A 24,602-nucleotide genomic window follows, 5' to 3' on the forward strand; every position below is an offset into this window, starting at 1 on the left:
GCAACCACTCACGTTGATTGTATTTTAATAAAGTTGTGGCCAAAATTATGCCAAAAACCTTAAACAAAAATTATGGTGTGAAGTGTGAATTTATTTAGGGGTGGCTTGGGGACCTTGACACGCAAGTCCATCACATATGATAAAACTCTGTCAGGGATTCTTTAGCTGTGATCCCTGCATTGCAGGGGGTTGGGCTAGAGAACCCTTGGGGGTCCCTTTCCAACTCTATGACTATGATTTTTGTCCAGGCACCTGGAACTCCCCATGCAAGGAATCTTGAATGAAACCTGGCAGGTCTTAGGACCCAGCCTCACTTGATAAAAAAGGGAAAAAAAGAGAGGCATTCTTTTCTCTTTTGGGTCTCTTCAGGGTTATGTCTTAGTGGGAGGCAGAATCCCAGGCTGGCTGGCATGAATGAGAGACAGCGGACAGAAATACCGGCGTGAAAAGCCTCAAACTGGAATAGTACGGCGGTAGCTAGGCAACGGCCTTGACGCAACCACACACACACACACACACACACACGGTGGGAGAGAAGTCCCTTTGAAAAAAAAATAGAAATAGATGCACACACATTTTTCAAAGCCAAGAGAGACACAGCCAGTGACTTGGAGGTTTAGAGGAGGACTGGAAGCAACATCAGCAGCAGCACAGCTGAAGATATTCAAGTTAGAAAGCCGAGCTTTGAGAGGCAGAGCAAAGCATCGAAGTCTCACCACTGGAATATTAATGGGGGATGCCCCTGACACCATGCAAATTCTGGTAAGTTTAATATATTTTTAACTCTCCAGCTTCTCTGCCACCTTCCATCCCACCCACCACCTGAAAGGAGGCAGGGAATGATCGTTTCCTGAAGATGTTATCGGTACCTTATCAATGGTGTGCAAATTCTTGCACCCATGCTTACCCCAGGGCTCTTACCAGCAGGTGGAGACTTTGACATTTACGCCTCTTGTTCCCCAGGGCAATTTCATCCTATATATACATATATTTCTAAAAACCACAAAGGTTGCGACTGCAAGAGTGCAGCTTCGGCAGCCGGTTCCGCAGAAAGGAACACGCCCCTTCGTCCCCTAAAACCTGCTTAGAGGAATTAGGATAGATGTCTCTCTGCTTATCTTCTGATAAGGGACGGCAGGCTTTATGTCTGAGCCTGTTGCTTGCTGGGTGTGTGAGCAGCCCCACAACAGCACTCCTTCTGACCGCTCTCTCTCACACACACCCTGCCAAGAAGTCATGAGTGGTGCACGACAAAATCCGGATCTTGACACATTGGGTATTGAGGGACCTCATGGAAGCGTGGTGTCAACGATAGAAGGACAATAGGACGCAAGGTTTCAGGTAAGAGCAGCTGAGGTGCCTTCCGGTTGTGGGGATATGTGGAATGAGGAGCAGCGGTTTGAATGAAGCAGTGTCCACAAATACAGCAAGCAGAAAAGCTGGTGAGATTCTGTTCGAACCCATGTTGCACCTAGCTGAATGTGATGGGTTCTGTGGCTTCTGTGGCTGGAGGGAACGAAGGCTGGGCAGATCCACCCATTCCGGTCTCTCTCTGTTTTTCTTATTCTTCCTATCTTGAATCCAGTACTCCACATTTCCCCATGAATTTGATTGTAAGGAGAAAAATCTACTAGTCCTCATGAACATTCATCTGTATTTTAGTGCAAATTTCTCCACCTGAGAACATTTCTGTGTGCATTTCCCCCCACCCTGATCTAATTTTTTTTTGCAAAACCATTTCCCCCATTTTAATGCATTTTATATGCTGTTTTCACCAAAATGTGCATTTCTATGCATGCTTGATCCCAGTGTATGCACATTCATGCCTGTTACTTGCCTGGAGAATTGCACAGCAAAATTCGCACAAGTGTGAATTTGAGAAGAGGACTCCGCATATTATTTCAAAAAGTGCAAATTTTGTAGGTTCGCCTTTGGATGAGAACTGGATCAAATTTATCCCCTCAGAGTCTGTGATTTTCATACGATTGCAGTCTCAGCTCCCCACCCCTGTCTCTTATTTATCTTCAAAAGCCTTACTGAAAAGGTTCACGTTCCACACCCTTCGCAGTTCTCATTGATAAAATGGGTGGGTTCTCCCTCCCTCTCTCCTTTTGTCTGCTGTTCTGCATCCTCTTTTTGAAAACGCGAAAGAAAAGCAATCAAAAGGTGGGCTCTCTTCCACAGCTAGTGACAGGTTTTGATCCCAGCCCTTGGGGGAAGATGCTCAGGAGGTCTGCTTGGCATGCAGACGGTCTCAGGTTCAACCCTTGGTAGGGAACATCTCCTGCCTCAGACCCTGGAAAGTCACTGCTCAGATGAACCAGTGGTCTGAGTTGGTATGTAAGACACCTTCCTAAGTTCCTAACTCCTAAGGATCCAAGATTGGAAAGCCTGCTTTAGAAGCCAAAAAGAAAGTAAGAGAGGTTGTTGCTCTTGTTGTTTGCTATCAAATGGGGCGGATCCATTTTTGCAAATACAGTGGTACCTCGGGTTACATACGCTTCAGGTTACATATGCTTCAGGTTACAGACTCCACTAACCCAGAAATATCTTCGGGTTAAGAACTTTGCTTCAGGATGAAAACAGAAATCGTGCTCCGGCGGCGCGGCAGCAGTGGGAGGCCCCATTATCTAAAGTGGTGCTTCAGGTTAAGAACAGTTTCAGGTTAAGAACAGACCTCCAGAACGAATTAAGTGCTTAACCCGAGGTACCACTGTATGCACAAAAGGATTCTTTTCTGTGTTCAAAAACGTACCTACCTAAAAAGGCAGTAGCCACTAACAACAACAACAACAACAACAACAACAAAACAATAATAATTTATTTATACCCCACTCATCTGGCTGGGCTTCCCCAGCCACTCTGGGCGGCTTCCAACAAAATATTAAAATACCATAATAAATCAAACATTAAAAGCTTCCCTAAAGAGGGCTGCCTTCAGATGTCTTCTAAAAGCTGATAGTTGTTCTTCTCTTTGACATCTGGTGGGAGGGCGTTCCACAGGGCGGGTGCCACTACCGAGAAGGCCCTCTGCCTGGTTCCCTCGGAGCTGGACCTCAGTGTCTGGGTAGAATGATGGGGGTGTAGATGCTCCTTCAGGTATACTGGGCCGAGGCCATTTAGGGCTTTAAAGGTCAGCACCAACACTTTGAATTGTGCTCGGAAACATACTGGGAGCCAATGTAGGTCTTTCAAGACCGGTGTTATGTGGTCTCGGCGGCCGCTCCCAGTCACCAGTCTAGCTGCTGCACTCTGGATTAATTGCAGTTTCCGGGTCACCTTCAAAGGTAGCCCCACATAGAGCGCATTGCAGTAGTCCAAGTGAGAGATAACTAGAGCATGCACCACTCTGGTGAGACAGTCTGCGGGCAGATAGGGTCTCAGCCTGCGTACCAGATGGAGCCTGGTAGACAGCTGCCCCAGACACAGAATTAACCTGTGCCTCCATGGACAGCTGTGAGTCCAGAATGACTCCCAGGCTGCGCGCCTGCTCCTTCAGGGGCACGGTTACCCCATTCAGGACCAGGGAGCCCCCCCACCCGCCCGCCTCCTGTCTCCCCGAAACAGTACTTCTGTCTTGTCAGGATTCAACCTCAATCTGTTAGCCACCATCCATCCTCCAATTGCCTCCAGACACTCACACAGGACCTTCACCGCCTTCACTGGTTCTGATTTGAAAGAGAGCTAGAGCTGGGTATCATCCGCATACTGATGAACACCCAGCCCAAACCTCCTGATGATCTCTCCCAGCGGCTGCATGTAGATGTTGAAAAACAAGGCAATTATTATAATTCAACCAAGGAGTTCAAGGCAACATTCATCATTCTCTACTCCCTTTTTTTGCCCACAACAACCATGCAAGGTAGGATAGGTTGAAAGACAGTCTAGTCCCAAGGTCAACCTGTGAGCTTCATGACTGCGGTGGGATTTGAACCTGAGTCTCCCCAATCCTTGTCCAGCACTCTGACCAGTACATCACACATGCCTAGAAATGCTGGATTTCTTGAGTTAAAATTCTGGCAATCTTAGCACCATGTGACAACACCCCCACCCACCACCAAGGGTCAAGCAAACAGACCCTGGGACAGATTTCCCCAAGGGCATAATGCGCTGATATAATATGAATCTCCCATTTATTATTCATTGGCTTAGCTCCTATATTTGTTTACCCATTTGCAGGCTCACGTCCATGCATCCATTTAAATGAGCAGGGTGTTCCTTTTTTTTTTTTTTTGCAATGCACAGCTTTGGGAAGGTGGAAAAATGCTGTTCTGCAATTTCTCAACCTCCTTCTGCAAAAGCACTAGAAAATTGCATCCTGTTGTCAGCAAACGCTAAGGACTCTCAGCAGGGCTGGAATGAATTTGTTCCTGCGAATTTTCTTATCCTTTTTTTTACATCAAATATTTAGCGGCGTGATAGGAAATCGAAATGATGGCCTCATGCTGATAAGAACTGGAATTCCAAGTTGTTGGGGGTTTATTTTTAAAGGGGGCTCTGGGGCCTTGATCAATCCTTGGCCCTTGGCATAGGTCTGATATGGATGACAGTCTACTGCAGGCTTCCTCAACCTCAGCCATCCAGATGTTTTTGGCCTACAACTCCCATGATCCCTAGCTAGCAGGACCAGTGGTCAGGGATGATGGGAATTGTAGTCCCAAAATATCTGGAGGGCCAAGGTTGAGGAAGCCTGGTCTATTGAATGGTTACTTAGCACTGTGTCCATGCAGAACCGGAGCCAGGGGTGGCTAGTCCGTGGCAGGCCATTTCTGCCCAGCGGTGGAGCAAGCAGATTGGGTGCGCCCTGCGCCCAGGGGTGGGGTGAGCTGGACAGAACGTACTGTGGGTCCTCTGAGGAGTCTGCCTGCCTCCTCCCACTCAGCCGCCCTACAGCTGGGGGGAGGTGGCAGGCAGACTATTTGGGCAGCGTGAAGCCTGCGGACACCCAAGCCACTGCGTCTGTGATGGCCTGGGACTCGGGCTCGGACTCAGAGCCAGAGGAGTCTCAGTCCGCACCGGACCCTTTGCCTCTGGCGGCAGCTGAACCTAGTCTGGGACCTGATTCTGAAGAGTCCCAGTCTGCACAGGTTCCCCTGCAACAAGCACCAACTGGGCCAAGTCAGGGGCCTGAGCCTGCCCTGGCTCCAGATGCAGGGATTACCTTGTTGCCTTCAGCTGGGCCATCACTTACAGCTGCTCCACTACCGAGAGCCAGTGTGGTGTAGTGGTTAAGAGCGGTAGTCACGTAATCTGGGGAACCGGGTTCGCGTCTCCGCTCCTCCACATGCAGCTGCTGGGTGACCTTGGGCCAGTCACACTTCTTTGAAGTCTCTCAGCCCCACTCACCTCACAGAGTGTTTGTTGTGGGGGAGGAAGGGAAAGGAGATTGTTAGCTGCTTTGAGACCCCTGAAAGGGAGTGAAAGGCGGGATATCAAATCCAAACTCTTCTTCTACCGGCTGGGTCAGGGGAGGCTGAGGCGGCCCCTGGGTTTAGTAACCCACCGACGTCTCCTGAGCTGCAGAGACTGAGGTCTGAGAGAAGGAAAGACCTGAGTACTCACAGGAGGAGTGCTCACCTTCTGGCGAGACAGGGAGATGAGTCACCGGGGGATCAGGATCAGCCATTACCCCGACAGAGATAAAAGGCTGCTGGACCCCGTCCCAGGTTGTGGGAGCAATGTTGCTGTTGGCCAGAACCTGCCTGTGATCCTGTGCCTGACCTTGCCTGGTTTCCTGCCTCATGTCCTGCCTTGGCCCTGTAGGACTGACTCCTCAGGGAACCCTTGGATTCGGGACTGGACTTGGACCACGTTGCTCAGGTTACCCCCGGGCCCAGCACAATGTCTCTCCCAGGAGAGTCACGTGGCTCGGGCACGCTACAGGCCCCGTGGTGAGTGCTGCCCGGCATTTGTCACCCCCCTCAGTGGTGACACCCAGGTCGAACCGCCCCCGCTGCCCCCTTCCTCCGCCCCTGTTTCTATCCCCCAAAAAAGTTTTAGGGCCTAAATCAAGTGGGGCACCTTTGGCTCTCCAGAGTTGTTGCTGAACTACAACTCCCATCAGCCATTCCATTTGCCTGTTTCCATCCTCCAAATGTAGGCAAGTATTTGGAGGGAGTGGGGGGTAGAATTACCCATGCATCACAGTTCCTATAAAGCAAAAAAAAATTAAAATCTCTTTTCAAACTGGCACCCAGTTTTCTTCCACACAGCCCAACAACCCCTCGCTTGTTTTTCCCCTTGCCACTGAAGGACAGGAAAGAAATTGTGGCTGTGGAAGATGTTTTTATTCTTTTCTTTTTTGAAGAGCCTCGTTGCTCCCCGTGGCTTCAAAGCTTGCTGGCCATCTCTTCGCTGATCACTATGGCAACGTTTATCAATGCAAAGTTGCCACAGAGAAAGTCCTGAAGCTTGATGTAGGAAACCCACTGCCTCCCAGGTGTGGCTCCTGTCAATAAAACGAAATAAAATAAAAATTTATCCTTTTTTTATAAAAAAAACCCCCCATGAACAGAAGGGAGAAAGCCTAAACGGCCTCAGTCCAGTATACCTGAAGGAGCATCTCCACCCGAGGGCCTTCTGGTGGTTCCCTTATTGCGAGAAGCAAAGCTATAGGGAACCAGGCAGAGGGCCTTCTTGGTAGTGGCACCCGTCCTGTGGAACGCCCTCCCATCAGATGTCAAAGAGATAAACAACTACCTGACATTTAGAAGACATCTGAAGGCAGCCCTCTTTAGGGAAGTTTTTAATGTGTGACATTTTAATGTATTTTTAATCTTTGTTGGAAGCCGCCCAGAGTGGCTGGGGAAACCTAGCCAAATGGGCGGGGTACAAATAACTTCTTCTTCTTCTCCTCCTCCTCCATTTAGTGTCTGAGAGTACACTAAATATAGTACATTTCCAAAAGGAATCAATATTGTTTGGAGACATGGTCTCTAAGTCATTTATAGGAAGCTGCCATCTAACAGCACAGGCTATTTTAGGATAAACACTTGCCAAAAGTATGCCTCACTCTCACACATGAAAGGATTATTTGCATCTGCATAGATGCACACATAGAAATAATTACTGTAATTGAAACTGAAATTATAGTCAACAAAAAGGCAAAAAAAAAAAAAGCTAACGCGATTCAACAAATGCATCAACAAGAGTCTAGTTGTCCAGGTCAGGAGAAGTGATAGTTCTACCCCATTCTGCCTTGGTCAGACCACACCTGGAGTCCTCTGCCCAGCTCTGGTTCCACAGTTTAAGAAGGATATTGACAAGCTGAACCATGTGCAGAAGGGCAACCAAAATGATCAAAGGTTTGGAAACCAAGCTTTATGAGGAACAGTAAAGGGATTTGGTTGCAGGTTGCAGCCGTGTTGGTCTGCCATAGTTGAAACAAAATAAAAAAAAATTCCTTCCAGTAGCACCTTAGAGACCAACTAAGTTTGTTATTGGTATGAGCTTTTGTGTGCATGCACACTTCTTCACTATATATAAGGGTCTGGTGACTTCTGTTCCAGTGTATCTGAAGAAGTGTGCATATATTAGGTACGCGGGTGACACTGTGGGTTAAACCACAGAGCCTAGGACTTGCTGATCAGAAGGTCGGTGGTTCGAATCCCCGCGACGGGGTGAGCTCCCGTTGCTCGGTCCCTGCTCCTGCCAACCTAGCAGTTCGAAAGCACGTCAAAGTGCAAGTAGATAAAAAGGTACCGCTCCGGCAGGAAGGTAAACGGCATTTCCGTGCGCTGCTCTGGCCAGAAGCGGCTTAGTCATGCTGACCACATGACCAATAAAGCGAGATGAGTGCCGCAACCCCAGAGTCGGCCACGACTGGACCTAATGTTCAGGGGTCCCTTTACCTTTACCTATGTTATTGGTTTACCTTTTATGGGCTTTTATGGGCCATAGCTCAGTGGCAGATCACATGCTGTCCATGCAGCATCTATCTCTTTCATCTCCAGGTCAGACTCCAAAAAAAGTCAACTCCCTGTGTTATTGTAAATTTCATGAATGGATCGAGAGATAGATAGTCTGACCCTTACTCAGCATGGGCACACTTTGAACCAATGCTGCTTTGCCAATACACTTAGTGGCCAAAATTGTAGAAACCTTTTAGAAAAAGTGTATTTCCGAGGTTTGATGGCTCATAACACCTGATTGGCTCTCTAAACGCTCATGCTCACTGGCTACATTCAAATGGAGGAAAGCTACTACATATCAACCTAAGCAAGTCGTGCCTCCTTTTTCTAGTTATTTGGCTATAACTTTTGATAGAACACAGATAATTGAACAACCTTTGTTGCATTACATTCTTCATTACATGATCTTTCCATTGATATATAATTTTATGGTTTTACTTCAAAGAAAAGTGGTGTTACGAGCAATCAAACCTCACAAATACACTTTCCCCCAAAAGGTTTCCACAATTTTGGCTACTTGTGTGATATGGGGCACTTGGGTCGTGTGAATGAGGTTGTTAGGATTCATTCCCCGTGTTGCAGTCATGGGATTGTTTTTATCACATGACGGTGTATGTTTTCATTCCACATTGTGGGAAGTGACAGAGGCAGGATGTTTCTATTACTGTGTTTCTGTGATGTAGGACATTTGTCCTCTGTTCTTTCTCTTTGCTGTCTGATGCTGAAGAGGAAGGAGCTGAGTTACCATGCTCCAAGTGTGTATATGTAAATAAACATATAGCCAAAACCTGTGCTACTGAGTCTGAATGCTGACTGCCTATACTCTGCTGATCCTGAAGTGTGCTGATGTCTCTTGGTATCAGACACTGTGATGTTTGGGCTGGAGAAAGCTTTTGAATCTCCCGAACAAACAACAAGGAGGGCATGTGTCTCTGCCAGACTCCTACTCATGCATAGGACCTCCTGGCAGTTGTTGCTCTGAACACCCAAATTGCATCTCTCCCCATTTACTGTCAAAGCCTGTTGCTTTCTGGGGTGTGCAGGATCTTATAGATTAAATGTCCCTCCCTTCACATACTGACATGCTCTGCACAGGTGCAATGGATGTTTTCCAACTCTCTCAGGGTAATGAGCCATGCCTCCTCTTCGGCTAAAGTCGCCTCATTTTACTCCAAAGAACTGGGAGGAATGCAAAGATCATACTTGGCTTTGGTTCTGGAACTCCATCCAACGCCTCTAAGAAGGGGTTGAATTTCTCTAGGGTACAGAAGGACCTTGTCAACAAAGGGCTTAGAACTTCTTCATATCTGGTCAGGGAAGATCCTGAAATCTGCCGGCTTTGTGGCTGGAATCTTTTCATAACAGCTTGCATTATGCCGCCCTTATCTGGATTTCTGATCTGCACCTGATGCAGCCACTCCTTGCAAACATCCTTAACATTCTCTTTCCTTTTCTTTTCTTAAAATGCTTCCTGGTTATGAGTAGGGCTGCTTGTGACTTTTTAAAAAGTTGGGTGACTATATGTGAACTATGTAACGGGAGCTCCTTCAAGCTGCAAAGGAATGCTAATTGCTTAAGTATATACTTAAATACCTCTCCACTGTAATAATGCAAACACCGTCCACTTATGCACTTTGAGGTACTTGATTAAAGAATGAGCTTGCGGCATCAGAATGTTCTAGCAAAGCCGTTAGTTTTCTACAGAGGTAGGCAGGGGGGTTATATCTGTTGGGATTCCTGCTCCGTGTTTGCAGTCATGAGATTGCTGTCTATCACATGACGGTGTATGTTTCATTCCACAGTGTGGGAAGAAGACGGAGACGGGATGTTTTGTACTACTGTGTTCCGGAAAGTGGGACTATTGTCCTTTGTTTCTTTCTCTTTGCTGTCTGATGAGAAAGAGGAAGGAGCTAGGCAGAATGCTCCGAGTGTATTAGATGTAAATAAAGTAGATTAGCCAAAATGCTATGCTACTGATGTCTGTTATGCAAACTGCGAATACTCTGCGGATTCCTAAGTGTGCTGATGCTTCTTGGTATCAGTCACTGTGATGTTCGGGCTGAAGAAAGCTTTTGAAGCTCCCGAATGATTGACCAGGAGGGAGAGAACATGCCGGTCGGGCATGTGTCTCTACCAGGGTCCTACACAAGAGTAGGATGCGCATTACAATCTCTGTGTGGTGCAAGCAATGAAGATCCCATAATCCAATTCCGCAAGGTTGAAGATGACTCTGCTACTCCTTGCAAACATCTCCTCTATCACAGGAACCATAAAATTGTAGAGTTGGAAGGGACTCTAGTCCAGCCCCCTTCGATGCAGGAATAAGCAGGAATAAGCAGCTGTCTCATATGGCGAATGATCCTGCAACCTTGCCATTATCAGCACCATGCTCTAACCAGCTAGGAGAGGAGAGTGCTCTTGTGCTCTTCAGTGATTATGTGATCTGCTGGAGCACAAGGGCAATTGGTGGTCCTTCATTGCTCCAGCAAGTGAAAGGGGTGATAGCAAGGCTTTCAAGTTTGCTCGTGACCTTTTACTGTAGCCGTAAAGAGAGTCAGAGAATGAGAAATATAACAAAGCAGAGGCCAGATTCGTCTCCTTTTTTAATGAGGTTTCTGCTTCACAATAGCCATTTCAAGGGCAGCAGGTCTTTGCAAAACTGCGTTTCTAATTAAAAGCCATTTCGGTCAGCCGATGACCTTTCATTAAAGTTCAATGTCTTCCACATCTTGAACCTATGCAACGAGAAGTAAGCACCACTGAGGTCAAGGAAGCTTACTCACAGGAAACGATGCACAGGAGTTAGGATTGCTGTCATGCTAATCCTAATCAATTGGCTATCGTGTTACTTACTTCTGTTCTTTTGGGGAAGATGTTGGTGTTAGACACACCCGTTAAATGTATCCCCATTGAGTCCGAGAGGCCAAGCCAACTGCTCTGGTCATCAGCACTTGAAAAGCACTGTGCCTTTGTCCATGCTGGTTGATTCCAAGCTGTGTGGGCCAAACCAGGTCACTTGATGCCATTGGGACGTCAGGTGATTGACAGGTAGGCAGCCCCACCTGGATAGATCATCTCCTAGAGAACTCCAAGACATTTCTTGGTGGGGACACCGGCATGCAATTCCTTCACCACACTCCTAAATCGAGATTGACCCTTCCACAGCAAAGCATACATGGGTGGTAAAGGTAAAGGGACCCCTGACAGTTAAGTCCAGTCGTGAACAACTCTGGAGTTGCAGCACTCATCTCACTTTACAGGAGCTGGCGTTTGTCCGCTCTGCGGACAGTTTTTTTGGATCATGTGACCAGCATGACTAAGCCGCTTCTGGAGCAATGGAACACTGACACCAGAGCAGTGCACGGAAACGCCATTTACCTTCCCGCAACAGGTAATTAAATTAAATTAAATTAAAAACCGGTAAAAAAACAAAAACAGGAGCTCAGCCCGTCACGGGGATTTGAACCGCTGATCTTTTGATCAGCAAGCCCAAGGCTCAGTGGTTTAGACCACAGCGCCATCCACGTCCCTATATGGGTGGTAGTGTGGTTCAAATGGTAAACTGCCTCACCAGGAATCCAGTGTTGCTCTGAGACATTTTCTGTTGTGACAGATAAATGCAAATAATAACAATCATTACTATTTGCATTAAAATGAAAATACATTGTGATGTTGACTCACTTGTGAGAATCAGCCCTGGGACTTTTTGAAGTTAAGTTCTCTCTCTCTCTCTCTCTCTCTCTCTCTCTCTCTCTCTCTCTCTCTCTCTGTAAATTTCCAGGCTGACATATTTCTTCCTGGTGGCTTTAATTGATTGCTCAATATATTTTTATCACACAGATGGCAGTTAACCTCTCCTCTAGCTGGAGGGACTTTCAAGGCTGACTGCAGTCCTCTTGGATACATGAACGCTCTTTCCTCGAAGAGAATCTCGCTGGTTTGCCTCCAAACATTACAAAGAAAAGGCAAGCTGGAGACAGGTAAGTCCCGTTCACCTCTGCCTCAGCTTATGAATTATGGTGGAGGGAGGGAGAGGGGGAAACAAATTCCCTGCATGAAGAGCCAGTTGCATTTATGGCCCTTGCTAAACTGCTCCCCTTGATTAAGAAGATCTCCCTCTAGATAGATTCACAGTAACCATGGTGATGGGCCTCCCTAAGTCAAAGGTCATAGGTGCAGCCATCATTTTGGACTGGTGCAGCCAATGTCTGAGAAGGAAGTAAATAACCCCGAAGTGCTGCTAAAAATAAAAGCGGCTGGGCTTTGTAGTCTTCCCTGTTTACAGACGTTACAGACGTTAGAACATCAAAGATGGAACAGACCAAAGTCTTTTCTAGTCCAGCCTTCTGTTCACCAGGCAGACTGAAAACAATCCAAGGAACAACATCTGCACTGAATGCAGAAAATCCCAGGTTTAAGTCCCAGCATTTCCAGGCATGCTCTGCTTCCACGATTGGAGGCATCAACATTGCATGTTTAGACCTTTAAGGTAAAGGTAAAGGGACCCCTGACCATTAGGTCCAGTCGTGGCCGACTCTGGGGTTGCGGCGTTCATCTCGCTTTATTGGCCGAGGGAGCCAGCGTACAGCTTCCGGACCATGTGGCCAGCATGACCAAGCCGCTTCTGGCGAACCAGAGCAGCGCACGGAAATGCCGTTTACCTTCCCGCCGGAGGGGTACCTATTTATCTACTTGCACTTTGACGTGCTTTCGAACTGCTAGGTTGGCAGGAGCAGGGACCGAGCAACGGGAGCTCACCTCGTCGCGGGGATTCGAACCGCCGACCTTCTGATCGGCAAGTCCTAGGCTCTGTGGTTTAACCCACAGCGCCACCCTCCCCCTTAAATAAATTCAGACCAGTCTCAAATTTTTGTTTGGTTTTTGGCAGAATGTAGGCCACAACTTTATTGATTACAGCAAGTGAATGGTTGCATAGGCTCTGGTTCGACTAACTCCCTGCCATGCAGGTAGCGCTGACCCAGGGTTCCAGCATAGGGCAACCAAGGGTGAACACCTGGATAAACAGAAAGCCGGGAACGGGCTAACTCCGCCACCCAATTGTCCCCCTGGACTCAGGCACGGGCACAACCCCTTCACAGGGGTTGACCAAACCATTGAGTCCCTGGATTCCTTTAACAGAATACCCTTCACATAGGGATGGCGAGAGCGTTCTCCCATCCCTATCACCTGAACCAGAACCTATCCACAACCTTACAAGTTGTGAAGATTTGCTACGCGGCAGGATAAACCCAAATGGCAACAGCCAATCAGCCAAGTGGGGAAAATTCTTGCTGTGCCCCTGTCCCAATGACATACAGATGACATACAAGGTCAAGTGTGCAAGCACTAAATATAGGGAGAGGTGGGTGGGTGTTCCGAATGCACGCATCAAAAGAGGAAGCTCTGGGTCACGTGCATGGGCATAAATAGGTCCCTTGATCTGTTTAGCTTGAGTCCCATTGGCCTGATTGAACCCTGCATCAAGGGGCTACCAATCGGGTGTTGTGGCTATCCAAAAGTACCCACCCACAACACAGGGATAGGTTGCCAGGTCTCACCGCAACATGTGCCCTCTTTAAAGGAGGACCTGATTTCTGAAAACCAGTTGCTGGAACCCACAGGAGGCGAGAGTTTTGTTCTTGTGATGGGGTCCTGCTTGGAGTTTCGACACAGGCATTTGATTTTCTTCTTCTGCCTATTGTAGCAGCTGTATTCACTGTGCTAGATGCTGTGTGATTTTTAATTGCTTGCCCATAGCTTCTTTTATTTCTTCTTTTGTCATTATACGCATCTTTATGCACACTTGATTGATTGCATTTATATCCCACTTATTTCTCCAAGGAATTAAATGATGGCAAAAATGCTTCTCCTATTCCCTATTTAACCTCCACAACCACCCTGTGAGGTAGGTTAGACTGAGAGACTATAACTGGCCCAAGGTCACCCAGTGACCTTGATGGCCAAGTGAGGATTGGAACCCTGGTCTCCCAGGTGCTAGTCCGACTCTCTAACCACTGCAGCACACTGTCTCTCTTGAGCCCAGTGTGTACATTTTTGTACCCATTACCTGCCTGAAAAACTGCATTGAAAATTCAGATGGGTTTTGAAGGATGGAAGTGTTTTGGTTTGCAATGGCCTTAGCATCACCTCTCTCCTTTAGATGTGTTTATTAAGACAAGAGTCTCAAATTATCTACCCGTATTATTTGCCTACTCTCCAAAAAATGAAACAAATGCCCAATTAACAGGCACAAGGGAGCCAGAGATTCACTTTCTTCTCTCTCTGTGAATACCTTTTATCAACATCCCATTTAGAGCATCTGCCCCCAAAACAATAGCGACGTTGAGGAGAAAGTAGACCTGTGTTCTCTATAAAGATTTGTTTTTCAATAGAATTCTTTCTGTGAAAAGATTCCCCCAGAATAATTACAGATTTGGTGTCGGAATTGTATGAATTCCCAGCAAGCGTTCAGCAGGCTGGACAATTACCCAATAACTCAAATTACATTTTAATGCGTTTGCATGAGGTCGTTCCAAGAGTTCATTTTTGGCCACGTTCCCAGGTGGACAAAAAGTTGGTTTTGCTTTACATCGAACCCTTAGAAGAAGAAGCCTGAACTGTTTCTGAATCCAGCACCAGATCTAATTGTGTCATTTTGGAGAAAGTCACATTTCTATTTCTCTCTTTCCCGTTCAGATAAATTTGGGGCACAGGGGAAGGCAACACTGTTTTTGTTTTTGTTGATATATGTGGTAAAGGTGAGATTCAAATCCAGCTCTCTTAATTTATTTATTTATATTATTTACAGTTTTAAAGCCTGCTCTGCGCTGAATTGTTTCAATCCCAGAGCAGGGAATCAAGTCATAAAAACAAAGCAATGCACAAAATTAGCAAAATAATATGAATAAGCTGAATAAACAACAAATTAACAATTCTGTTGTAAGGTAAGCAAGCAGAACAACAATGACAAAAAATAAGAATACCAGTTTAATACCAAATACCTGGGTAAACACGCACACACACACAATATTAAGATATTAATTCACACTTTCTAAAATGACCCACTAACTGAAACACAGCTATCCTTCAAAACCAGCACTACTCTGAATTTTGCAATGCAGTTCTCCAGCAAAGCAACACACATTCTAGGATGAAATGTGCATAACAGTAAAAGTAAGGGACTCCCGACCATTAGGTCCCGTCATGGCCGACTCTGGGGTTGTGGTGCTCATCTCGCTTTATTGGCCGAGGGAGTTGGCGTACAGCTTCCAGGTCATGTCGCCAGCATGACTGAGCCTCTTCTGGTGAACCAGAGCAGTGCACGGTAACGCCGTTTATCTTCCCGCCAGAGTGGTACCTATTTATCTACTTGCACTTTGACGTGCTTTTGAATTGCTAGGTTGGCAGGAGCAGGGACCGAGCAACGGGAGCTCACCCCATCGCGGGGATTCGAACCACCAACCTTCTGATCGGCAAGTCCTAGGCTCTGTGGTTTAACCCACGGAGCCACTCGCGTCCCTGAAACGTACATAAAAAGGCATATATTTGTGAACAGAGATAGATAACACAATCAAGCGTCATAGTAACGGTTCCCACCCCATCTCTTACGTGGGGCAGCCAACCCACTTGGTGTGCCAACAGACTGTCTGTGGCTTCTGAGCAGCTGAACACCTTTCTCTCTCACCCCACCCTGGAGTGGAATGAATCATAGCCCGCAAGCATCCAGAGGAGGAAACATGAAGCAAATTGTCCACAGAAGCAATGCAGCAACAATTCCTAAAGTAAAGGTAAAGGTACCCCTGCCCGTACGGGCCAGTCGTGTCCGACTCTAGGGTTGTGCACCCATCTCACTTAAGAGGCCAGGGGCCAGCGCTGTCCGGAGACACTTCCAGGTCACGTGGCCAGCGTGACGAAGCTGCAGCTGGCGAGCCTGCACCAGCGCAGCACACGGAAACGCCGTTTACCTTCCCGCTATAAAGCGGTCCCTATTTATCTACTTGCACTTAGGGGTGCTTTCGAACTGCTAGGTGGGCAGGAGCTGGGACCGAAAGATGGGAGCTCACCCCGCCGCGGGGATTCGAACCGCCAACCATGCGATCGGCAAGCCCTAGGCGCTGAGGTTTTACCCACAGCGCCACCCGCGTCCCATATTCCTAGACCCAACACAAAAGAAAAAGAGGGTTGCCAGAAGCCGTGGCTGGTTTTTCTCCTCCGTTCCCAGTCCTGAGGATCCTCATAGACCTCAATGTTGGTAAGGCTGCTCAGGAGGAATGAGAAGGTGGATCTGCTGGGCCTCCCCCTTCTCTCTTCTCCTAACCAGCTGATTTTAGTTCTCTGTTCAGCCTGCTTCTCGAGCATATCCTCCAACATTTCTCCGATGAGGGGTGTCCTATTTAATGTTGATGATGATGCTAATAATAATAATAATAATAATAATAATAATAATAATAATAATACCTTTATTGTCTTAATGAACTTAATGAAACATTAAACATTAAAAAAACCTCAGATGGCTTGGGGATTGTATGAAAATAGGAATGTCCTTCCAACATTTCTTCAATGAAAATAGGGATGTCCTATTCAATACCCTACAACTGTTCTCCATTGAAAATAGAGACATCTCCTCCAACATTTCCCCAACGAAAATAGGGACTTCCTACCATACCCTCCAACATTTCTCCATTGAAAATAGAGACGTCCTAAGGAAAATCAGGACATTCAGGGATCGAATCAGAAACCAGGAGGGCTTCTGTAAATCCAGGACTGTCCCTGGCAAATAGGGACATGTGGAGGGTCTACTCTGGTAGGGCAACCGCTTTGCTTGTAGAATGTCCCAGGATCAGTCCCCAGAATCTCCAGGTAGGGCTGGGAAAAGTCTCCCCATCTGAAATCTTAGACCTGCTGCCATTGACATTAATGAGCTAGGTGGACCAATGATCTGATTCAGTAAAAGGCACCTTGCTGTGTTGCTCATGGGTAGAGCATCTGCTTGGCATGCAGAAGGTCCCAGGTTCAATCCCCAGCATCTCCAGTTAGGGCTTGACTGACTGATTGTATTTCTACATGGGCTCATTCCACTCCTGCCCCCCTGCCCTCTACTGCTGTAGCTGATGGTGGTACATATGGGTCAACAGCTGTGGGAGCTTGGACTTGATGGCCGGGGTCTGCAGTGAGTGACATGGTGCTAGCAGAGCAAACAGGGTGTGTTGGTCCCAGGGGGTTACCGTGCGGCATGGTCCGAGGCTGAACTGGGGTCCAAGGTAGGGAGTCGGGTGTGGTCAGGAACTCGGGCAGAAAGCAGGACAGGGTGCCAGCAGGAACAGGTAACCAACGATGTTGCTCCTGCAACCTGGGACTGGGCTGACTGGCCTTTATCTCCTCTGAGGCCTAGGGCGGCCCCGGTCCACAGGTGACCTGCCTCTCCCGGCCTTAAGGCGAGCACTCCTCCTGAGAGAACTTAGTTCCCTCGGCCTCTCTGCCCTGAGCCTCTGTAGCTCAGGAGAGGCTGGAGGGTTACTGGACCCAGAGGCAACCTCACCTTCCCCTGAGAGGGCTGGGAGAGGAGCACCTGCAGGCAATGGGACCTTGATCACCTCCGGAGCCAGAGCGGATACATCAGGTGTCTGCTTCTGAGGATCTGGCACAGGTGCAGGCCCTTCAGATTCAAGCCCCTGCCCCGGAGGCGGGGACTCCTGTGCAGGCTGGGAGTCCTCCAGTTCAGCCTCTGAATCAGATTCCCAGGCCATCACACAGGGGGACCCCAGGATTCTGAGTTGAGGCACTGCTTTGGACGGCTCTTCACCCTATGTATGCTGGATCTGGTAGGCAGCAGCACACAAAAACGGATCCAGGCTCCTCACAAGTGCTTTCCCTCAGGTAGTGAGCATCCCACACCGTTAAACCTGCTCATACTTTGCATGGCGAGTTCCTGTCCCCCCCAGTGGAAATAAAAACACATGACACAATTATTTAAGGTTAATGGGCTAAATATGGCCACAACTTTATTGGTTACAGGTGATGAGTGGTAATGGCTTAGGCATTGGTCCTAACAGACTATCCGGCTTCAGCCCGTCCGCTTGAAGTCTGGGAAGGGTTAAACACCATTAGGGGGAGTCCTGCTGATGCACATCAACTAGGAACTCCCCCTGGGTCACCAATAGGGGGCGTGCCTTAGGCCCTCACCTCCCCAGGCTTCGGACAGGGCCACGCCCCCTGGAATCCTTTATCGGACTACCCTTCAATATGTGGGGCAGGTGATGGCGCTTCCTCCCCTCTTCCATCTACAAAACAATACCAATGCCTAACCGCAAATACTAAGAAAGTTGTGACGACTTGCTATGAGGTAGGCGAAAACCAAGTGGCTGGTATGTGGGAAAAGAGGGAGATCCCTGGCCGCGCCTGAGTTTAAATCGGGTGGGCCACGCCCCCCAAGCCAGCCGATTGGCTGGCCACGGGGTGACGCAACCGGGGATTCCCCCAATCATGCGGGGGCTGGGCCGTGACGCCTGCAATCCCACCTCCTCTGCAGGGCAGAAGTGGCTTTCTCCCAAACTGCCTCCCCACAATATTAACATCTGTGGAGATGCCCCACTTTCCCTCTGGGTACAGCTTTGGTTGAACGGCCCACAACATGAGACAGGGCATTCTTGGTGATGGCCCCCCACCCCAGCTCTGGAACTCCCTCTCAAATGTCCCCCATCTTAGCCTCATTTCAGCACAAGGTGCACAACCCTTTTGTTTCCCCAGACCTCTGGAATGCAATCTTCCTTCTTGGCAACGCCGCAAGAATGCCGTTGTTCCATTAAAGTAAATAGAGTTATTGTGCCATATTAGTTTCCCTGCGCTCTCAGGGCAGGCTTGAAGTATGAAGAAATAAATAAAGACCTGCACCTGTTAATCGCTTTCGTGGGTGGGCTCCCATAAGCCATTAGACCAGCCCTTCCTTGCCTCCCAGGTAGCAAGGCTCAGCAATGCAAAGCTGAGATTGTGTCAAGTACGGTAACAAGATAAGGGTTTATTAATTGTGTAACACTCTGCTACAGTATTTCTCCCGCTCTTCTCTCCCTCTGACCTCATCCTTAGTAATCCGTTTCTTCGCCCTGAGCATGGTGCCTGACAGGTCTCTCTCTGCAGCAGGAAAAGCCTTCTGTGGGAAAGCTAGAGAAAGCTTGTTTGCTCTTGCCCGAGAACATCACCACACAGCCGGGGCGAAGTCTCTTAGAGAGACGGTTTAGGCTGAAGGCTTTCACTTCCATTTTTCTCAAGTTCAGGTCATATAAGGAAGTTCTGGTTGCTCGTCCGTTCCTCCCCCTTCTCCCCACTTGACAATTTGCAGCTGAAAACCAACAATGTGCCTTTGTGTTCCTGCTTAGATGGTGTCCCGTGTTGGACTGAGCGGCTGAGTCCCAACTTCTGAGCAAAGGAAATTTGGAGCAACTGATCACTGCATGGATGGTCTTGCCTGGATATTGGAGCCCTCTGCTAACCTCTTGATGGATGTTGATGGCATTCTGCCGGAAAGTAAGGTGTCTGCTCCTAAGATTGAGATAGAAGAAATGTTGGACGGTGCAGATCCTGAGACGGGAGGAGGCGCTCCTCCTGACGACCACTTGCGGAACCTGAAAGCTCTGACGGAGAAACTGAGGCTGGAGACGAGGAGACCCTCCTATTTGGAGTGGAAGGCCCAGCTGGAGGGGATTGCATGGAAAAGCCACCCGGAGCCTTCTGCAGAAGCCAGCCGGGATGAGAAACCAATGGGGGAAAGCGTTCCTTTAACAGAGGTGCAAGTTCATATCAATGGAGGCTCTTTGAAAGCGCAAGTTCCGGTGATGACCCAGAAGAAAATCAGTGGCTTTGGAAATATTGATGAGGCTCTAAACTGGCTCAGGAAAGAACTGGTAAGTTGGTTCCTGTTGATGTTTATTAACCTTTTAAATGCGTTGCTTCCTGACGACCTGTTTATTGAGCATTCGCCCTGATTTCTTTGCAGGGAGGTTAGACGATGCTGGCTATTCTGTTCTGATTTGTTTGTGGGGAAGTTAGACGGCTTGGTGTCGAAACCAGTGTTATCCTGCACTTACCGCAGCACTTTCCTTATTGCAAAAAGTCTGACCTCTTGGGGAAACAGGTTTGTTGCACAAGGCCTCCCCATCAGCAATGTGTTCAGCCTGAACTTGCTGGCATGTGATTAAATATCACCCTCAAATAGTGACAGCTTCGAAGTGTTGCATGTTCCTCTGACTTCAGTGGGTCTACTTTCTTATGTGTGTGCGCTGGATTTCACCCTAAGGGAAGAAGAAAAATCTCACCTCTCTTTAGTCACAATTATTCACAGAAAACACACAACTCTTTCTTTCTTTCTTTCTTTCTTTCTTTCTTTCTTTCTTTCTTTCTTTCTTTCTTTCCTCTTTCCCTTTGTTCGTTTATACATGCAGAACCATCATTCCGTAAGGAAAGGAAAAACAAAAATAGGCCTCTGCTCTCAATGAGCTTACAGTCTGAACTTTTTTTTGTTCCATTTCCCCCCCTCTTCCTTCTTGTTCCTTTCCCTCTATTGTTCCTTCTTTTATTATTCTCCGTCCTTTATGCAGTAAGCTAGCTGGCATACATAACTTTATATACTCCTTCCAGCAGCATTTAAGGAACTCCTTCTGACCTGGAGATTGCAATGAAAGTTCACTCTGTCTCTGAGCTCCCCTGCCCAACATTCGGCTCATTTGTGCTGTGTTTTTTTTTTGGGGGGGGGTCTTCTTCTCTCACCTGCTTATTTTGCCACTATAAAAGAAAAGAAAAGAGATAACCTCAACAATGTTGCTTAAAAATAATTAAATCTGGAGAGGGATCATAGCTCATGAATTCATGGAATCTTGTATAATTGAGAGGGATCTTGGAGTTCATCTTGTCTAACATCCTGATCAAACGCCATTGAATTTCCATGAGGACTTTTAAATAAATAAAAACATTGCAAACCGATGTGGCACTGCAGGCATTGTGACATTGACTTCCTCGGAAGATGGTGGACTCTCCTTCCTTGGAGAATTTTTAACAGAGGTTGGATGGCCGCCTGTCATGGATGCTTTAGCTGAAATTCCTGCATTGCAGGGGGTTGGTCTAGATGACCCTTGGATCCCTTTCCCACTCTAATATTCTATGGTTCTATGAATAGCAGTGGATTTTCAGGGTTTTAAAGCAGGTGGTCTCCCAGTCCCAGCCCTGGCTGGAGATGCCAGAAATTGAAGCTTGAACCTTCTGTATGCAATGTGGGTGCACTAACCACTGAGCTATGGCCCAAGCACTCTCCCCCCCCCCCCGCAATGAAGAGGAGACGGGTGATGCTGTCCTAGAGAAAATCACCTGCTCCGTTGGCTGAATTTCCTGTACTTTCTTGGTCAAAATAGCTTAATAGCAGTTTTGTGCCTCTTCTTCCAATCGATGTTAATGCCTGCTGTAATTACGTGCAGCCTGGAGACCGAACAGAGACTGTGATTATAATGCCAGCCTAAGTTGATTTAATGGAAATGCTGACCAGGGCCCTTTGCTGAATTTAGAAAGGAAGGCAGAAGGAAATTTTCAGTTTTTCCCCTGCATACCTGGAGACCGCTTTGCAGAGCTGGTGGTACCATCGGTGCAGGACTTTGGGGGGTCCATTCAGCAGAAGGAGGGGAAGCAGGGAGAGCTGCCCACATGCTGAAGCCAAGTAGTACACACTGTGTGTTGAGGTCCCCAAGCCACCCCAATAACTCACACATCACACGTAATTCTTTGTTTAAGGTTTTTGGCATAATTTTGGCCACAATTTTATTTAAATACATAACTGTGAGTGGTTGCTTAGGCATTGGTTCCGACTATCTGTCCAGGGACAGAACTGACTTCTGGATTCCAGCGGAGGCCAGTCAGGGAAAACAATATTGGGGAGAAATGAAGCTGGGCACCAGACCCTCACCTCTCCCTGCATGCTCCCAGAGGCCAGGGACTTGGACGAAAGCATGGCAAGCCCCTGGATTCCTTTAATGGAATTCCCTTGCAGCACCAGCATTCGAGGGGTAGGCACTTACCCCTCCACCAACGAATTTTTTAACCAATGCCTAACCGCAAACCTTACAAGTTGTGATGATTTGCTACGCAGTAGGCAAAAACTAAATAGCTCCAGCTAATCAGCCAAATGGACAAAATTCCTACCAGGCCCCTGCCCCAAAAGCAGGCCACCCCATGACAGGCATAGCAAGATCAAGCGCAAAATTCCCAGTTCAGGGAGGGTGGGCAGGTGATCCAGTGCATGCAGCAAAAGAGGACGCCCAAAGCTGCATGCCCAATATTTAAAACCCTTGAGCCCAACCCACAAATTGGCAACATCCAATCTCCCCAGAAACACAAGTACCCAATCACAGGCTGTGGCCATCCAAACAGATCTGCCAAGCAACAGTGGGGTGGCCTGCTAGACCCCACTGCAACACGTGCTCTCTTTTAAGGAGAACACACTTTGCCATCTACCATGGGTGGGGGGACTTTATTTCATCCAGAGGACTGCATTCCCTTCTGGTCTGCCTTCCTGGAGCCACATGGCTGGCATGGGCAGGTAAAGGTTAAAGGACCCCTGACAGTTAAGTCCAGTCGTGAACAACTCTGGGGTTGCAGCGCTCATCTCACTTTAGAGGCTGAGGGAGCCGACGTTTGTCCGCAGACAGTTTTTCTGGGTTATGTGGCCAGCATGACTAAGCCACTTCTGGTGAAACCAGAGCGGCACACAGAAACGCCATTTACCTTCCCGCCGGAGTGGTACCTACTTATCTACTTGCACTTTGATGTGCTTCCAAACTGCTAGGTTGGCAGGAGCTGGTACTGAGCAACGGGAGCTCACCCTGTAACAGGGATTTGAACTGCCAACTTCTGGACCACCGCCTCGCCGATGTGGGGATCCAGGGCACAGTCCTTCAATGGTTGCGCTCGTTTCTCTCTGGTCGGGGACAGAGGGTGGCGCTGGGGGGGGGGAACTGCTGTCGTGCCACTCCTTGATGTGTGGAGTGCCGCAGGGTGTGATACTCTCCCCGATGCTTTTCAACATCTTTATGCACCCCCTCGCCCAGCTTGTCCGGAGTTTTGGGTTGGGCTGCCATCAATATGCTGATGACACCCAACTCTATCTGTTGATGGATGGCCATCCTGACTCGGCCCCAGACACACTGATCAGATGTTTGGAAGCTGTGGCTGGATGGTTACGTGGGAGCCGGTTGAAGTTAAATCCTTCAAAGACAGAGGTCCTTTGGCTGGGTCGGGATGATATGGGATTTGGGGGGGGGGCAACTCCCATCTCTTGCGGGGGAACAATTAGTGCCAGCACCGTCCGTTAAGAGTTTGGGTGTAATCTTCGACAGCTATAACAAAGGCAGCAATTTTTCATCTCCGCCAAGCTAAGCAGTTGGCTCCTCACCTCTCTCGCCCTGACCTAGCCACTGTGATCCACGCGACGGTAACCTCCAGACTGGATTATTGTAACTCACTCTACGTGGGGCTGCCCTTGGGACTGACCCAGAAACTTCAGCAGGTGCAGAATGCCACGGCGAGACTCCTTATGGGGTCCTCGCTGTGGGATCACATTCACCTGGTGCTATACCAGCTGCACTGGCTCCTGGTGGAGTACAGGATCAGGTTCAAGGTGCTGGTTTTAACCTTTAAAGCCCTATACAGCCAAGGACCCTCATACCTACGGGACCGCCTCTCCTGGCATGTCCCACGGAGGACCTTACGGTCTTCAGATAAAAATATATTGGAGGTCCTGGGCCACAGGGAGGTTAAGCTAGCCTGAACCAGAGCCAGGGCTTTTTCAGCTGTGGCCCCGATTTGGTGGAATGCTCTGTCACAGGAGACTAGGGCACTGCGGAACTTGACATCTTTCCGCAGGGCCTACAAGACAGAGCTGTTCCACCAGGCCTTTGGCCAAGGCACAGTCTGACCCCCTCCTTTGGTAATCCTCATAGAACTCTAGCCCAATGGTTGCCATTAATTTGATTTTGAATTGATTTTAAAATGAATTGATTTTAGAATGTTGTGTTACTTTTATTGTTGTTAGCTACTCTGAGCCCAGCTTTGGCTGGGGAGGGCACGATATAAATTGTTATTATTAGTAGTAGTATTAGTATTATTAGTATTAATAGAATCATAGAATTGTGGAGATGTAAGGGACCACAAAGGGCATCTAATCCAAGCCCCAGAATGCAGGACTTTTTTGCCCCAAAGTGGGATTGAACCTATCGCCCTGAGATTAAAAAATATTGTATACAAAGGTCAGCTTCATTGGCCCAGAATGCTGCCTTCTGCCTCGTGCAGCACAATTAACCTTTCTCTGGTTCTTCATCTATTGCCAAAGGAGAATCTAATGTGTGAGAAACTCGGTCTTTTTATCTGGGACACCCGAAACTGAGCACCAAGTCTGAAGCCAGAGGACAGGGATTCAGTGCTGGCACCTTTCCTCCGTGTCAGAGCTGTAATCCTTTTGTCAACCATCACAAGGCTTTGTCCGTTGCCCCTTTATGCTCCTATCCTGTGGAGATCAGCTCCCCACCAACTCCCTTCTTTGTTTTACAATGGGGGAGAGAGACCCTTCTCACCCTGAAAGAGCAAATGAAAGCTGGCGGGAAGCTTTATCTCCCTGGGAAAGTTTGGAAACTGTTGGGTTGGAGCTGCTGAAGAACTGAT

The 24,602-nt window shown here is 48.0% G+C and overlaps 1 protein-coding gene across 2 annotated transcripts in view; it reads left to right on the plus strand.

The window, feature by feature from the left end:
- Positions 1 to 395: 395 nt before the first annotated feature.
- The window catches only part of FAM167A (family with sequence similarity 167 member A), a 28,046-nt gene continuing 3,839 nt past the window's right edge, over positions 396 to 24,602 (plus strand). Inside the window, exons 1-4 of one of the 2 annotated variants that reach the window (XM_083605591.1) lie at positions 396 to 762; positions 11,751 to 11,899; positions 14,727 to 14,854; positions 19,283 to 19,807. In XM_083605591.1, coding sequence (XP_083461717.1) covers positions 19,358 to 19,807 — 450 coding nt within the window. In that variant the 5' untranslated portion in view covers positions 396 to 762; positions 11,751 to 11,899; positions 14,727 to 14,854; positions 19,283 to 19,357. The remainder of the gene's footprint in view (positions 763 to 11,750; positions 11,900 to 14,726; positions 14,855 to 19,282; positions 19,808 to 24,602) is intronic. The other variant, XM_083605590.1, reaches the window with a different exon arrangement.

This window comes from Podarcis filfolensis (assembly GCF_964270895.1).
Source record: "Podarcis filfolensis genome assembly, chromosome: 3".
Lineage (NCBI taxonomy): Eukaryota > Metazoa > Chordata > Lepidosauria > Squamata > Lacertidae > Podarcis > Podarcis filfolensis.